Raw genomic sequence first — 17,435 nt, 5'->3', positions numbered from 1 at the left:
TCAGGACATGGGACCAAAGAGATTTTCTCCAAGGTCTTGAGACCAGAACATCATCCTGTCTTCTCATTTTATAAATTCAGATTTAAGTTTGAGCCATAGGGTCTAGGTCATCAACCAAGTCTTTGTCTGCACTTGATTAATAGCGGGAATCCAGCTTCTCCCTTCCTCTTGGCATTGGGATCTTGGCGAAGTCGACAGAGAGAGCTTGGAAACTGTTAGCTGCAATAACAAATGAGCTGGTCCTCCAGGGCCGAGGAGCTAAACATGAGTTCTTTAATAAACCACTATGTGATGCAGAAGAAATTCAATTACATCGCTTAAATAATTGGCAAAGCTATTAGCAAGCTGTTCCTAAAGCCCAAAGTAGCCAAACATTGTAAATTGTGGCACCACATGCTGGCTTGAGAAGTTTTTTGTTTTCATTTTTCTTACTATAAGCTTCATTATATCATTATTTCTGCAGCAGTAATCAGGCATCTGGCCTGTAGACTTCCCTGTCATCACGGTGCCTTCTTGGGCATTAATTATTTTGGTTTGGAGATCGGAAGGTAATTTGGGCTTTAGCTCGCTGGACTCAGAGCGGAATAAAGAAGACACGTCCTCATGTTTCCTAAGTATTTATTACCCATACTAATAACAATTCCAGTATTTAGCCAGAGAGAGAGGAAATAATGAGCCGAGCAGATCTGTGCCATGCGCATATTTCTGCAGCGGCTGTAGAAATCATACTCACGCATCATACTCAGCTCTGTTCCCAAAATACTTTTTTTTTTCAACAGAAGACAAAAATTTGATCAGCACACTGCGTGACAATGGGACTCTTCTCTCTATAAGGGTTTGATTAAATGCCTTTGACCCTTGTCATTGACGACAGAAAGGAGAAAAAGAACAAATTCTGTGACTTGAAAGTATACTACAGAAAGTGGGCTTCTCTGGGAACCTGGCACGTTCAGCTACTGGATCTGCGTGTCTTTGCTTTGCCCTGTCCCCAGATAAAAGGGCTTCGTGGAACAAGGCCCGACGGAAAGAGAAGTGCCACCCTCCCCACTCTGGCCTGGGGTGCAAATGGAAGAAAATTAATATGAGATGAAAACACAAAAGGCTATGCAGTAATTGGTAAAATCTGTGACCCGAACCATGTGAATAGGACAAGGGCATGTCACACCATCTTCTACCCACAAGAACTGAGTATCTTTTGCAGCCAACTTTCAAATTCACACAGACCATAAAAATGTTCACTGGTTCATGAAATGTCTGTTGACTGCACCTCCACATAATAATGCCATTTCCCGCCTTCTGCTATTCCTGAGTCCTCTGACCCAAACTATTAGGTCCAAGACACTACAGGTGTCTATTGACTTTTGAGGAATATTCCCATGCAACTAATATCACTGTGACTGTCCCATAAAAACTGAGCCAAATAGGAAAGAAAAAGATGGATACACTGTGATCTCCTCCTACCTCTCACCCCAGTCCTGGATCTCAGAGAGAACAGATTGCTTGCTGGATCTGCTTGGCACCTTGATCTTGGACTTCTAGCCTCCAGAACTGTGAGATAATATATTCTGTTGTTTGAACATATTAATGGGATAATGGGGATGCAAACAATCAAGTCCAGGATGTAGGGGTGACTTGCTTTTTTTCCAACAAATAGCAAGAAGAAAGACAACAGATTACTGGAGACTTGAGATACACATATCAAGCAAATGTAATGCATAGATGGTGTTTATATCCTGATTCAGAACAATGTAAAACAATGCTACTGTAAAAAGAAAATTAACAGTGACAAGATATTAGTAATGATTGTTGGGGCATCTAGCTGGCTCAGTCGGTAGAGCATACAGCTCTTGATCTCAAGGTTATGAGTTCAAGCCCCACATTGAGCATAGAGATTACTTTAAAAAATTTTTTTGAAGGTAACAATTGTTAAAAAAATTTTTGTAAAGATTTTATTTATTTATTCATGAGAGACAGAGAGAGAGGCAGAGACACAGGCAGAGGGAGAAGCAAGCTCCATGTTGAGAGCCTGATGCAGGTGGGGCTTGACCCCAGGACAGCAGGATCATGCCCTGAGCCAAAGGAAGATGCTCAACCGCAGAGCCACTCAGGAGTCCCCCCGACTCCAATTTTTTTTTAAACTGATGATTGTTACTTGAAGCCTCCCAGTCTGTGGTGTTCTCTTAGGGCAGCCCGAGCAAACTGATATGGCACTGCAGATTTAAGAATTTGAGGAGTTTTTAAGGTCCTATGTTTTTTCTTAATTTAAAACTTTAAAAAGTATAATATGCTCATCATAAAAATTTCCAATGATATTCAAGTATATGAAGGGAAAAGTTAAAATGTCCCCCTAATCTTGTGAGCCCCTCATCCAGAGGCAACCAGCCACTGTCTAGCTTGTGTCCTTCCAGAATTTTCTCTAAACGATGTGTATATAGCTTTTTATTTCCTTTTTTAAAAAATTTTTTTTTTATTTATTCATGAGAGACACACAGAGAGAGTCAGAGACACAGGCAGACGGAGAAGCAGGCTCCCTGTGGGGAACCGAATACGGAACTCGATCCCAGGACTTCGGGATCACGACCTGAGCCAAAGGCAGATGCTCAACTGCTGAGCCACCCAGGTGCCCCTGTTTTGATTTCTTTTGGTTTTAGAAAAATAAGAATCGCTGTATGCCTATTATTCCTCAATTTGACTTTACTTTCAAAGATAGATCATAGATTATAGATGTCTAGGTCTAGGTTCTTGATTGCAAATAACAGAAACTTCCTCTGATTAAGCAAAAAAAAAGCAATGTGTTGGAAACACAGAGTACTAGCTCAGAAAACACGAAGAAACAAGTTTCTTTTTCTTTTCTTTCTTTCTTTTTTCTTAAGTAGATTCCATGCCCAGAGTGGAGCCAGATGTGGAGCTCAAACTCATGACCTTGAGGTCATGACCTGTGCTAAGATCAAGAGTCAGACACTTAACTGACCAAGCCACCTGAGTGCTCCAAGAAACAACAACAACAAAAAATGTTTAAAGACTTTATTTATTTGAGAGAGAGAATGAGTGAGAGCACCCAAGATGGGGCAGGGTCAGAGGGAGAAGCAGACTCCCCACCGAGCAGGGAGCCAATGCAGGACTTGATCCTGGGACCTTAGGATCATGACCTGACCCAAAGGCAGACGCTCAACTGACTGAGCCAGCCAGGTGCCTCCAAAATTTCTCAAACAGCCAGAAATAAAGTCAAAATCAAGTCAGAGCAAAGATCAATAATCTAGTCCCACATTTGGGGGGAGGATGTGGGGAAATGGCACCACTACTCACTGCTGGTAGGAGCATAAATTGCCATAAACTTTCCAGAGGGCAATTTGGTGATACCTCATTAAAATTCCAAAGGTACATGCCCTTTGAGAAGTTTGCCCTACAGAAACTTTGGCAAAGATATGAAACCACGAATACAAGAGTATTCACGGCACCATTGTTGGTAATAGCAAAGGACTATGCGTCCCCTAAATGTCCATCCATAGGAACTGATATATTTACACAATGTCTACTCTAACTATCAAAGAATGAACACGTCCTGGACACACTGATATAGAATGTGCTCCGGGATCAGAAGCAGTTTATAGGGACACCTGGGTGGTTCAGCCTTTGGCCCAGGGCATGATTCTGGAGTCCTGGGATCGAGTCCCACATCAGGCTCCCTGCATGGAGACTGCTTCTTGCTCTGCCTGTGTCTCTGCCTCTGTGTGTATGTGTGTGTGTGTGTGTGTGTGTGTGTGATGAATAAATAAATAAAATCCTTTTAAAAAGTTTATATAACATGCTACAGTTTTAGTTATTAATGAATTAATGAAAAAAAGAGAAAGATCTGCATATGGTCATATGTATCCAGAAAATAGCCCTAAAAGGAAGGATATACCCCAAATTAGTAACATCGGAAAAGAAAACTAGGTGTCAGGACAAGGATAAGATGGACAGGAGAAAGGAGAGGGGACTTCTCATTATGTATAGCTTTTGTACTCTTTGCATTTTGAATTAATTGAATGTAATACCAATTTTAAAAGGAAGTGAAAAGTCACATCAAAAAGTCTTATTAATATGCTGCTACTCTGCTGCTCCCAAAAAGTAGCTGTTCTTTCTGCTGCTGCTGCTGCTGCTGCTTCCCCAGAATGAATTCTAAATGCTCTGCTTCTTTATGCCACTTCTGGAGATTGGAAGTCCTGGAAACGACCATGCGAGCTCATGTTTTTCCCCCACATGCTCTCTGCCAGGAGTCTGGGACGGGACCTGCCTGTGAAGTTTTCGGCATCCATAGAGAAGCCCTGGTCCCCAGGAGAGTCACACAACATTAGGTCATGCAGACATAGGAAAGGGTTTCAGATGTCACACAGTCCCAACAACAAGTTCTATGGCAAACATCTTCCCATCTCAATGCACACAGACCCACCTTGTTGTTTTTTTTTTTTTCCACAGGCCGCATATGGTTCTTTAGTAGAAATGCTTGCCGAATATCTGGGTATATGCTTAGGCTGTGAATATTTGTTGGTGAACTTTAGTGACTGTTTAACGTTGCTAATGTAACACTGCAAACAACATCCTCCTGTGTACAGCCTCTTCACATTAGTGTGTGCACATGCGCATGTAGATAGGAGAACCCTTTTCCCCTATAGCGAGGACTTGTGAAATGAGAAAGTGTGATAAAAATCACATAAAATCACAATAAATCTGTAGTATGACCTACAGAATCTGGTAAGAAAACTTGTTTTCAAAAAAAAAAAAAAGCTTGGAGGAAGTATGACAAAATGAAAAGGGTACTGTAATCCTACCCGGAGCATGAGAGGAGCATGGAAGTGTAAATCCATAAAATCTTGAGCTGTTCCAGTTATCAGATGAGGGTCAGGAGGGAACTTGGTTAAGCGTGGTTAAGCGTTGACATGTACTATGAGTCCAATAGAAAATGATCTTCAAATCCAGAGAGTGAGCAAGGGAGAGAAGCAGCAAGAATAGCCTAAAACAAAGCATGAATAACAGGCTTTGAGCATCTCCTTAATATACATAAAAATAATTATAATCATACCTAACATTTCTTTTTTTTTATAAAGATTATATTTATTTATTCATGAGAAACACACAAAGAGAGGCAGGGACATAGGCAGAGGGAGAAGCAGGTTCCCCCGGGGAGCCCCTTGCAAAACTCAGTCCCAGGACCCTGGGATCACTACGTGAGCCGAAGGCAGATGCTCAACCACCCAGGTGCCCCTATACTTAGGTAATGTTAGCATTTCAAGGTATATTTATAACTCATTATTCCAAACGGAATCTGTATTATCTATTTCTTTTTTTAAAAGATTTTTTATTTATTCATTTATGATAGACATAGAGAGAGTGAGAGGCAGAGACACAGGCAGAGGGAGAAGCAGGCTCCATGCCGGGAGCCCAACGTGGGACTCGATCCCGGAACTCCAGGATCGCGCCCTAGGCCAAAGGCAGGCGCCAAACCGCTGAGCCACCCAGGGATCCCCTGTATTATCTATTTCTAGGCCTAGAAAACTCCCACAAGATCTCTTCATCCTCCTGAACAAGACCCAACTTTCCTCAAGTACTGAATTAAAAAAGGAACTTAGAATTATTATGTAATAATCTTAATTTTTCTTTTTTTATTCCTTTTTTAGAGTATTTATTTATTCCTGAGAGGCACAGAGAGAGAGAGAGGCAGAGACACAAGGAGAGGGAGAAGCAGGCTCCCTGCGGGGAGCCCAATGTGGGACTCGATCCCAGGACCCCGGGATCATGACCTGAACCAAAGGCAGACACTCAACTGCTGAGCCACCCAGGGGCCCCCAGGGGCCCCATACTCTTAATTTTTCTAATTTGTTTTGATAAACCAGTATTTGTTTCATTGGAAAGTACACTGCTTTTGTTTCCTCATGGGCTCCTGTGCTTCGCATGGGCCCTAACCTCAATGCCGAATTGTCACAAATAGCCTACTGCTATTATGTACTTGTTTGCATTCTGGCTCATAAATTGTTCTGCCATTTGAAGTAAAGACAGGAAGTCTTCAGATCAAAAAAGCAGCATCAGATGCAATGGTTTCATGAAAGCCTTGCTCGACTTATTTTCACAGTAGGCCCAAGAGCTGATATCTGTGCAGATAACCTTGACAGGATCCCTCACTTTTAAAACAAATGAGGAGGAGAGGTAACTGGGTTGGCGCATGGTTTGAAATCCCATAAGCAAAAAAGAATTTGCTGATCCTTTCTTCCTCTTCATCTAGCCAGCTGCTGAACCCCTCTGTTCAAAAGTGAAACCAAATCAAGATACCATTTAGCATGAATCCCTTTACAATTGGTGCTAATTGGCAGTTGTGGGTGGTTAGGGCTTTTATGTCAAAACCGGGAGGTAAGTTAATTGTAATGTGATTTCATTTAGATAAGGTTAGGGGACCGCTTACTGGTGGGTATTACAACCCTATTTATAATAAGAAAAGCATTCAGAACAGCACAGAGGAAGGGTGAAGTAATTATCGCAGGCTACACCTTGGAACTGGGTGGCGCCTGCCTGTCCCTAGAACAGGGGGAGGCAAACCTACAGAAGAGAAAACGCAGCCTCACGTCTTTGTAAGACCCCCCTGGGCGCATCCACCACTGGCCTCTCTGCCTTGGAAAAACTGGCCGGCTGCAGGGCCCTGGAAACCCTGTCACATCCAACCGATCCTGAAGAGTTTTCTGTGATTGCTAACTCAGTTTAAGAAAACCCTTCTCCGGGCCCTGCCACCCTAAAGCATGAGCCGAAGGAAGAAGGGGAGTGGGGGAAGGGGAAGGAGGAGAAGGAGGAGAAGGAGGAGAAGGAGGAGGAGAGCAGCCGCTTCTGGACCTTTTCAGGGCAAATCTCAATTTTTTTGGTGAAAACCTTCCTCCTTTGCTCATGTTACGTGAAATTTAAGAAATGGGCAAGGGGGAGGGAAAAAAAAGAAAGAAAGAAAATGAAGCCAAGCCTCAGAGCTCTTTAGAGGCTTGGAGCAATGAACTGCTGAAACTTCCCGGGCACCTTGGACAGAAAGCCCCACTGAGTGCACAGGTGCTGGTGGAAAGGTGGAGCCCTCGGGAGGGGCTAGGTCAGGCGTGGAGGGTAGAGACCTAGGTTAGGGTGCTCGAGTTCCTCCTCACCTTTGCGTCAGAAGGGGCCTGTTTGCTGGCGAGCTCCCCGCTCTCTCTATCCAAGACACCGAGACACATGCAGGGCGAGGACTGTGATTTGGAACAGCGGCATGATTCCATAATTGCAAACGCCGTGCGCTCGGTTGTCTGGTGGAACATGCCCATCAGAAATAACCTGTAGCTCTGGAGGCCAGTGGGTTGCTATGACAACCAGACAAAAGAGTTTAATAATAGCTCTCCCTCAAAGCTGGAAAATTGACAAAAAGATGAGATTTCTAAATGCAAGGGTTTCTCATATAAATGCAAACAAGCGCCAGATACGCCGATTTCTTTGTTCGACAAATATTCAGTGGGTGCTGCGCCTGCCTGATGTTGGGGGGCTGAGGCCAAGGCGAAGGGTCCCCTCCATGGTGGAGCTCACATGCTGGTGCAGGAGGCAACAGAGCAACAAGCCGGCCGATTCCTGCCACCCCCCCTCCCCCCGCAGAAGGTCCTGCAGGAAAGAGACTCTTGGGGCTGCCATCCCACACAAAGGGGGTGCCCAGGGCAGAGAACGCAGGGGAGCCCCGGCCGGGCACAGCTCACCAGCAGTGTCTGGGGGGCTTGCACGAGATTCAGAAATGAAGCAGAAAATGGAGTCTCACAGTCTTGGTTAATGTGGGGACAGACACCCAGCTGCTAGCCGGAGTGTCCCCTGCGCCTGCGGCTGGAGGTGAGGGCTCCGCCTGCCACACAAGGGCGGGTGTGTGCCTTAAAGACAAAATCTGGGGACCTGGAATACAGATGATGGTGATAAAAGCTGTAGCCCACACTTGACAGGAGCCACTATTCACAAGGTTGTCCGGCAGCTGGTTTTTTTTTTTTTCTTTCGTTTTTTGTTTTGTTTTTGAAGTTTGCACAGATCACAGAGTGACCCTCTCTGCGTATATTGAATAAACTATGATGAACTGGAAGTCAGGACAAGAATCCAGCAAGAAGCAAAGTTCTGAATAGACTATTGTGGCTGAGGGTCTGGGCTTCAACAGAGGGGGAGACGAGGAGATTGACATGCACACGGCACTCGCAGAGACCATCCAGGCACAGAAAATGCTAGAATGCTGCTAAATGGCTGAGCTCGCTCTAAGAAACTTCCCAGTTTTCATCATTACCCTAATTCTGATAGCTTTGTTTGGTTCTGGGTTGTTTTGTTGTTGTTGTTGTTGTTGTTGTTGTTTTAAATAGAAGTAACATTTGCTGTTTAAGATAATTAATACTGCCATTGATTACACAGAGCCATTTGTCAGTGCTCTTTTCTTCCTTTTCAGGAAGTGGAAACATTCCATGATATAATGCCAAGACTAGACTTTGGCTCATGATCTAGGGTTCCAGTACACATTTAGTCTACGAAGCTTTATTTAATCAAAACAAGATGAAGTGCCTTTCCTTGCCTTTTCTGTACAGAGCAGCGGCAAGAGCCCGGGGAGCTCCCCAAGGCCTTCTGGGGGGTGGGGGGGGGGAGGCCTTGCCCGTGTTGTGCGGATTGCAGGAACCCCCAGGATGGTGTTAGCACTTTGGCTGCCATGTGATGACATCTGGCCTGACAGATGGTGCGGGAGAGATTGCTATTTAACCTAACAGCCTTTCTCCCCCATCCTATACGAAGGAACTCCTGGATGTTAACTCAACACATCTTGTTCTAGAATAAAGACTACCTCTTCCGAGCACTCTTGAAGTTAGGTGTGGCTACTCCGTGAAGTTCTGGCCAACGTCACATGACTGGAAGTGATGTACACCACCTCTCTTACAGGGGAGGGTCCTGCTCTCTCCCCCCTCTTTCTTTCTTCTGGATGATTGGAATAGAGACACCAGGACTAACCACTTTGGACTGTATGGACCAGGACGACACCCCCAGGATGGCAGAATGGGAAAATAGAAAAGCCCGAGTCTCAGGGGACTTTCTAGAGACTTAACAAATTGGACTTTTATATGAGAAACTGCTTTTTTAAATAACCAGTAGGTCTCTACTACTTAGAGCCAGAACTATATTCCAGCCAATAGACACAGTGAGAGAAAACGTTAGCTCTTGAGGTCTTCTGAAGACGCACACTCCAGATCAGGCTGTGCCTGAAGTAAGTCCTATTGCTGAATTTTTCCATTATAATAGGCAAACAAAACAAAACAAAAAACCAAAACCAAACAACAACAAAACACAACCCCACGAAACCCTCCAAAATACCTACCTGATTTTCTTAAGATGATCTAAGGTGATATTGCTTACAATTCAGAGTCCAGGCTCTTCTCTTTAAGACACACAGTTCTGTTTGGAATAAATACTTTTCCTGACATTAATGTTAAGTCCGGTTAGGTCGTTTTCCTAGAATCAACAAATATTTTGCCTCTGCCCATAAAAAATATTTGATTGCGATACGGTGTTTCTAAGCAATTTTTAACTTTGGAGGTGAGGGTGCAAAAGGCTGACTCCATAAGGTGACTCCCCAGACAAGGTTGTTTTAGGAGGAAACAGGTCTCACATCTAGATGGAATGTTATTACAACAACGTCCACTCCCTACTCTGTGCTTTGCTCGGACCACACTGAATCCTCACGGGTACTCGCTTGAGGAATGGAAGTTTGACGAAACAGATCCAGGTGACAAATGGCTCAGAGTCAAGGAGGAGGTCCTTCCTGTTTTGCACAAAATCTATTGCCCCCACAGTACTCTGAGCCACAGCAGCCTCTGCAAACAGTTTTTTTTTTTAAGTTTAATTTAAAAAAAAAAATCAATGGGTTTATATATATATTGAACACTCTTGTTGGTTTTAAAAATAACATTGTCTTACGTTTCTACGGATAGTCACATTTTCTCTAGGTGATTATGCTTTCTAATGCTTCCCGGCTTTATCCTATTTGCTATAATGGATATTCCTATAGAGTGATAAAAGGGTCTTGCAGTTTCTAAGCTATGGGAAGGAGAGACTGTCACATGTACTCTTACCTTAGGTCTCATGTCTTATCATCCTTGACATAAGAAAAAGGCAAATTTGTTGTAATTTTATAAAGAATGGATCAAAAGGGCCACTTAAGTAAGCGCTTTGCCTCCGGCTCAGATCATGATCTCAGGGTCCTGGGGTAGAGCCCCGCGGCAGGCTCCCTGCTCAGCAGGGAGTCCGCTTCTCCCTCTGCCTCTGCCACCATCACCACCCCTGCCCACCCCCACCCCTGCTTGTGCTCTCTCAAGTAAAGAAAATCTTTTTTTTTTAAGAGTGAATTAAAAGCTTTCCTTAGATTCTTTACTATAGACAAGCCAATTATAGAATTAATTTCTAGTTTATCCCTTTGGCAGCCCTAATGACACTTATCGTTTGAACTTAGAAGAACTTGCAAAAATCTGGGTTACGCTTTTCAGACTACAGGAACAGATACAAAAGATAATTAAGGTCATTCTAAATCTTACAAAGAGTAGTCTTGCAAACAGTGTTATAGCGAGCATTCACCAAAAGATGTGCTGATTAATTGGAAAACTGAGACAAAAGGTGCTTTCCCGTCAAGAAGGCATTTCAATACCGCTAGTCCTGCCACTCACTGCACAAGCAAGGGTTTATACGTTTGGCACAAACACTGAATTAAAAAGCCAGGAAGTTTAGGTTCTAATACCAGTTTTATTTGCAACTAATCACATACAAATCACTTATCTATAAAATAATGATTAACATCGATTCTCTAATTCACAAATATATCACGAAACCAAAGTTCTTCCCAAGAAAACTTCTTTGTAAACCAAGATATTACTGCTACTTAGCTGTTACCTAACTCCAAGGTTGAGAATGACAAATCAGAGGATTTGTCATTTTTCAGTCGTTTGCATACCTTAATTCTGCAGAGAGACAATCTGGTGAAGATCAGCACTGTCCTATTTCAACCTTACAAAACAGAAAGCTATCCGTAAGAAGTTACTGGTGAAGAAAAAATTGGCCAAATACACTACTGAGACACAGCTTTGTGTTAAGTACAGTGCTTATAACAACCCTGCTGTTAAAGAGAACAAAATGTAGCCTTAAACAACTAAAAGCATGTTTGCCCTTTTGAAGGAACACATACTGTTAGGACAAGCATCTCAGTTCACTAAAAATGTTAACCAGGAATGTTTTGTAGGATCTTCAGATGGCCAATCAAAACGGCTGAGACAGCTTTTTTCTTTTTTCTTTTCTCTCTTCCTTATTACCCTTTTGTGTCTCCATTTTCACCCTATGGTATTTCATTTAAAAAATCCAGTTTCCCCACCTGAGAACACCAACCAATCCTCCGTACTCAGCCACGGTGTAAGAAATGTTAGCATTCTATCACTAGAGCATAAACATAGAAGAGGAATTAGCATGTTACTGAATGAAGATTCAGGAAGAAAATTCTAACTGGGTCTAGAAAAAACGGATACACCATAAGCATCTGGTCATTTTTCACGGGTATGTAGCGTGACAACCATAGCTAATAAACCCTCAAGAGGTAAGCACTTGTATTTAGCAATGTCAGTTTTGTACGATGTAGTCTCTGTTTCTGAACTTTCCCTTACATAGTGTGACAGAAACAAAGACCGGAGTATGGTTCACAGAGAAACACGGAACAAATACAAATACCCTAATAAAATAACCATGTATACCACTGCTTAGGGAAATAGTTTAGACGAAATATACTTTCACTACTGGCCCCAAATGCCATCATTCACTTATGTTATTTAACTGTAAACTTTTAATACAAAAATACCTTTAAGCTGATAATAACATTTAGTGACTTACAAAACTGACAATATTTCAATGCTACACAAAACAGTTCTATACACAACTTAAAGTTTTAAAGTTCTTTGCTGGCACTTGATTTCATAGTTGATAGACACAATATCTACTGATCTCAATAAAATACTGTTCTTAGCTTACACATATTTTCAAAACGAATATTATTTCATTAAACAGCAAAGAATAATCACATTTTGCTGACAAATCTAAGATGAACACCAAAACTGTACAGCCAAAGTATTTTAAGAATCACATAAACTTTTTAAGACAATGGATACAAATTTACACAATCGTGTCCAGTGAAAAAGAGGATGATTCCTCTGATTCTGTGAAGCATATATCAAGTATAGATCAAAAATGTGAACCTACAAAGCAAGTTAGTTTAGTTTTTCTTTTTTTTAAGGTTTTTCCATGACTGGTGACACTACCAGAACAGATGGAAAATTGGTCACTGTTTGCAAATACACATTTTACATTACAAATTTAAAACAAATTTCTTTTTAAACAGCTGAATCTTGTGTGTGTCTGTTTTTACTTTTAGTGAGCTTACGGCCATCCTGTACATCATTACAAGTGAAATCACCAGTCACATTAAACATCTGCCTTTTTTTTTCTTCTTCACAAAAGGGGAGGTAACTAAACTAAAATCTGGAAAACTATATTTAAATTAGAACACATTTTGTAATAATCCACTAGTTTAAAGTTTTGGGAACCTACTACCCTGTTCTGAAGGGAAAGATACACTTTCAAAACCCTACCTGGTGATTCCTACCCAATCGGTTTTCTACTTTAAAAATCAAAATTCAAGTCACAGTACTTGTGGCACAAAACAGAAGATTTAATAACAAAAGACTGAATTAGTATAATCAAACATAAACATACCCAACAATCAAATCAATACTGGACTTTTAGAACAGTAAATTATTAAATAGGTTGATTTCTTTGTGTATAAATTCCCTAACATTAAATTATGTTAGTATTTCAAACAATACCCTTTCTAAACCAAACCTGAAATCAATCAACCTGTGTTGTTTTTTTTTTTTTTCCAGCAAAGAGAAAGGGCATCTCTTTAAGACACTTTCCAAAGCAGTAAAAACACCTTAGTGTTTCAACCTATCTACAACAAACTCTGCTGATCCTGTGCATTTCACTGAGGTGCTACCTGAACCCACAAATCATCATCAGATAAAGAACTTGAACTTCCTGACTCAGAGTCCAGCTCACTGAATCCACCTAAATCCCATTCGGTGCTCGATTCACTCGGCACGTCTTCTTCCTCAGTGAGGAAACTGTGACCAGGTTCAAGGCAGGAAGGATAAACACGAGCTGAGAGGCAAAAGAAGTTGGAATCAAACTGGAAGAGGCCTAAGGTGGTACCTATGTTGATCCACTGGTCTCCCCTAGTGTCATATTCATACACGGTCACCCGGTTCTTCTTCCACTGTGGGGTGCGAGAGGTGATCAGCAACAGTTTTTGGCCGTGATTGATTATCCGGTAGTTGTTGGTCTCCGACACCAGGGGAATATTGTTAATCTGCCTCCATTCCCCCCTGACTGGGTTGTAGACCTTCATGACCGGGATGTCGCAGATACAGTAGATCTCATCATTGAAGACACAGGCTTCCTGAAAGTCATTGCGCTTGAGGGAAACACACTTGAGCCACATATTGTGGCTCGGATCATAGCAGAACATGCGCTTACTGTTGAGGGCGTAAAGATAGTTCTGGATGACCATTAGATCAAAGGATATAAAGGAATGGGGTAGCGGAGCCACCAGTGCCCACTGGTTTCTCTGGACACTGTAGCACTCCACCTCCTTTAACTTAACACCGGTAATGGGGTCTCGCCCACCCAAAATGTAGATGTAGCCATTGAGGTAGGCCACATCCATGCCCTCCCGGCACAGCAGGCGGTCGGCCAGCTGCTGCCAACTATTCTGGGCTGGCTTGTACACCCAGAGGTCCTTCCTGGGCTGCGCGGCCAGGTAGATGTCGTGGTCTGGAGAGACGCAGACAGCTAAGGTGGTGACAGTCCTGGTGTGAGCAAGGCAGGTCAGAGGCGAGGGCACTTTGTAAATATCGCCGGTGTATGGGTCACAGCACAGAAAGGGATCTCTAGGATGTCCAAAGAAGATCACCATCTTCTTAGCACACACGCCCAGCCTCTGGGGTGGGTTTTCAGCTATGGGTACAACAGAGGAGCTGCTGCTGCTGCTGCTGCTGCTGCCACCGCCGCCAACCCCACTGCCCCCACTACCACCGCTGCCGCTGCCGCCGCTGCTGCCGCCACCACTGCCACCGCTGCTGCTGCTGCTGCCGCCGCCACAGCTGCCGCTGCTGGTCTCTGGCTTGGGCGCCAGAGCCTTGCACAGCTTGTCACCATAGCGCATCTGCAGGGCCCCCTCGATGAGGTCCAGACAGTACTTTTTCACAATGGTGTTGGTCAGCAGCCCCTCCAGGTAATCTTTATTTTCATCAGTGAAGTGTGTCCAGCGGACACACTTGAAGACTTCCGCAGCGCTGGGTCCGCGCTCCTTGGGAGCCGCCTCCAGCCACTGCACGGCCACATGACACACGGTCTGCTCCAGCTCTATGTTCAGACTATCCAGGCGCAGGATGGACAGCAGCTGGGCGAGGGTCAGATCCGCCAGAGTCTCTTCCCGAATCGAACCCATCTGGCTGAGCTGCTTGAAATTGTGGGCTATGAAGGACTGGGCCTGGGATCGCAGCTTGCGGTGGCCGAAGGCGTCGGCGAACTTGAAGATGGCGGTGCAGTTGGCCAGGTCGAGGCGGCGGGCCAGGAAGGAGGCGCAGGCCTCCCGCACGTACTCGAGCTGCAGCATGTCGGAGGCCGCGTACAGGCGCTCCACGTTGGCCTCGCTCAGCGACACGCGGCCCGTGTAGCAGTAGTCGACCAGCACCTCGAAGGACTCGGCGTCCACGTCGTGCATGGTCACGTTCGCCTGGTGGCTCTCGTACATGCCGCCCGTGAACATGCTCTTGAAGTAGGGGCACGCGGCCGCCAGCACGTTCCGGTTGCAGGGGAAGAGGCGGCCGGTGCCGGGCCCGCTGCCGGGCGTCACCACCTCGATGGTCACGTCGCACAGCAGCCGCGCGTCGTAGAAGGACTTGAGCTGCGCCAGGAGGGCTGCGGAGTGAGCCGCGTCCTTCAGCTCCTCCGGGCCCGTGAAGAAAGCCGAGACCGTGGGCTTGTGGATCCTCTTGGGCCGCTTGCCGCCGCGGGGGCTGGCCAGGCGGCGAGAACGCGGAGCCTCTTCCCGGGACTGCATGGTGGAGATGGCGGCGGGTACGAGGGCGAGAACGGGTGCACGGACCGGGCGCGGGCTCCTCCTCGCCCTCTTCGCGCGGGCGCTAGATCGCGGCGTCTCCGGAGAGACTGCAGCACGGGTCCATTTACCTAATCCAGCCGTATGCCGCAGTGCCGCCTCCCTTTATCACGTAGCCAGCGCCTGACTCACCCGCTTCCAGTTCCGCGCCCTTTTCTCCGCCTCAGCTCGCCTTACAGAACCCGGCTGGACGGAACCGAGAGAGCCGCCACTGCCGCGCTGGCAATACCGGTAGGCGTCCCGCGGAACTACGGCTCCCAGGCTGCCTTTCGCGCCCCGAGGCATGCCGGGGCCCCTCCAGACTCCAGGGGATAGGCGGATGGCCCGGAGCCGCTGTGCACGCTGGGAGCGGTAGTTTCCATAGGCATCGCGAGATTTATCGGCTGTTCATTGTTTTCGGCCGACGGAATTAGAAATCGCTAATTTTCGGCCGTTCGATTTTATGCTTTAGAACTTTGGAGCCTGGAATCCGGGTTAGCCCTCCTGGTTTTCGTATCTGCCACCTTGTTGGGCTCCGCGCTCGGGACGGTTTTTTTTTTTTTTTTTTTAATGTGAATAACGACGGTGTGTCCCAGCGCCGTGTGACGACGACGACGTGAATTGCGTAGGTTAAATAAGGATGCTCGGACGACACAGGCGCGGGTTAGGCTGATAAAGACTCAGGCGGCGCCCGTGAGGTGGAGGTCGGGTGCCCAGTAGCTTCTCTTTGCTCGTTGAGATCATCGAGTGCTCCCTCTTGAGATGTAGGAGCCCGTGGGGGAAAAAAATCCAGAGCCCTGCAGGTTTTCCGCAGAGATGCCGCCCCTTCCGCGCCCCCGCCTTTTTGTAATACATTCTTTTTTTTTTTTCTTTCTTTTCCCCCCAAAGATTAGTTTTAGGCGTATGATACAAGGATTTCAGTGATTGTGCGTTGCTCGGTGGTCATCAGGATAAGGGGCCTCTCGATCGCCTTTCGCCCATCCCCCCCCTTCTCCCCTGGCAACCACCGTTGTGTCGTTTGGATTTAAAGTCGGGGGTGTTTTTGTTTGTTGTTGTTGTTTCTTTTCTTTATTAGCAGCTGAGTTGGGTTTGTTTTGTTTTGTTTTTTGAGTTGGTTTTTAAGAGCAGTTTCCGGTGCCCCAAGATCGAGCCGGGTTTCACGGGGAGCCGCCACCCCCCCGCACCCCCTGACGGTCCCCCCTCTGGCCGACACCTCGCCTCCGGGGGTGCGCGCCACCGGGTCATCGTGGGTTACAGCGGGCTGTTGAGATTGGGTCCCGCTCCTGGGTGCAGTTGCGAGGGTCCTGCAGAAGGTGTAAGGTCACGAGCCCACCATTACAGTGACCTACAGAACAGCCCCCACGGCCATCAAAATTCCCTGTGTTCCATCCCTTTATGCTTCCTTCTCCCTGCCCTCCCACCCGCCCGCGCCCGCCTTCTCAGAAACCACTGATTTTCCTTGCTGTCTCGTTTTAACTTTTTTCCCAGGATGTCATATAGTTAAAACTGGACAATGTGTAGCCTATTATTATTATATTATTATTATTATTTACAACGTGTAGCCTTTTAAAAACATCTTTCACTTAGCAATAGTCATTTCAGGTGGCTCCATGTCTTTTTTTTTTTTTTCCAGCTTAAAAGCTCATTTCTCTTATCACTGAATGATATTCTGTTGTATGTATAGATTTGCCGCAGTTCACTTGCCCATCATCATCCACTCTAGGACATTCCGTTGGCTTTGGGTTTTTTTACAGTTGTGGCTAAAACTGCTGTGAACACTCGTGTGCTGGTTTTTGCATGGACGTAAGGTTTTTTTTCGGGTCATTTCGGTAAATGCCAAGGAGAGTGATCTTGCTGGGTCCTAGGGCTAGATCATGTTTAGCTTTGTAAGGAATCGCCAAAATGTTTTCCAAAGTGGTGGCTATACAGTTTCTGCATTCCCGCGGGCAATTAATGCGCGTTCCTGTTGTTCCACATTCTTCCCAGCGTTTGGTGTTTCAGGGTTTTGAGTTTTTGACCTTACAGATTTTAAAGTCGGCTCCGGAAAAATGCTGAAGTACATGGTAGTAGTTTAAACATTCAGCAGTATCTGCAAGGGCTGTTAAATTTCAATCTCAGAGAGCAATATATATGGATTAAGTCAAATTATGTAAAGCAGGCATATAAATTAGATGATTGGGTGGTCTCACAAAGTCCATCTTTC

At 45.2% G+C, this 17,435-nt stretch overlaps 1 protein-coding gene and 1 long non-coding RNA gene across 2 annotated transcripts; both read right to left on the bottom strand.

Moving 5' to 3' along the window:
* Positions 1-601: 601 nt before the first annotated feature.
* On the bottom strand, positions 602-7,573 carry LOC140599290 (uncharacterized). The gene is made up of 2 exons (XR_012001991.1): positions 7,152-7,573; positions 602-4,993 (listed from the first exon to the last, which is right to left on the bottom strand). It is a non-coding gene; the product is annotated as an uncharacterized lncRNA (long non-coding RNA).
* A 3,186-nt stretch (positions 7,574-10,759) lies between these two features.
* LOC112928067 (kelch repeat and BTB domain-containing protein 6) lies at positions 10,760-16,025 on the bottom strand. The gene has a single exon (XM_026009618.2). It carries the CDS (start codon positions 15,194-15,196, stop codon positions 13,055-13,057), a length of 2,142 nt encoding a protein of 713 aa, XP_025865403.2. The 5' UTR covers positions 15,197-16,025; the 3' UTR covers positions 10,760-13,054.
* Positions 16,026-17,435: the final 1,410 nt, after the last annotated feature.

This window comes from Vulpes vulpes, chromosome 6 (genome assembly GCF_048418805.1).
Source record: "Vulpes vulpes isolate BD-2025 chromosome 6, VulVul3, whole genome shotgun sequence".
Lineage (NCBI taxonomy): Eukaryota > Metazoa > Chordata > Mammalia > Carnivora > Canidae > Vulpes > Vulpes vulpes.
The sequence above is the reverse complement of the archived record's forward strand: the minus strand, read 5'-3'. Positions and strand labels throughout refer to the sequence as shown.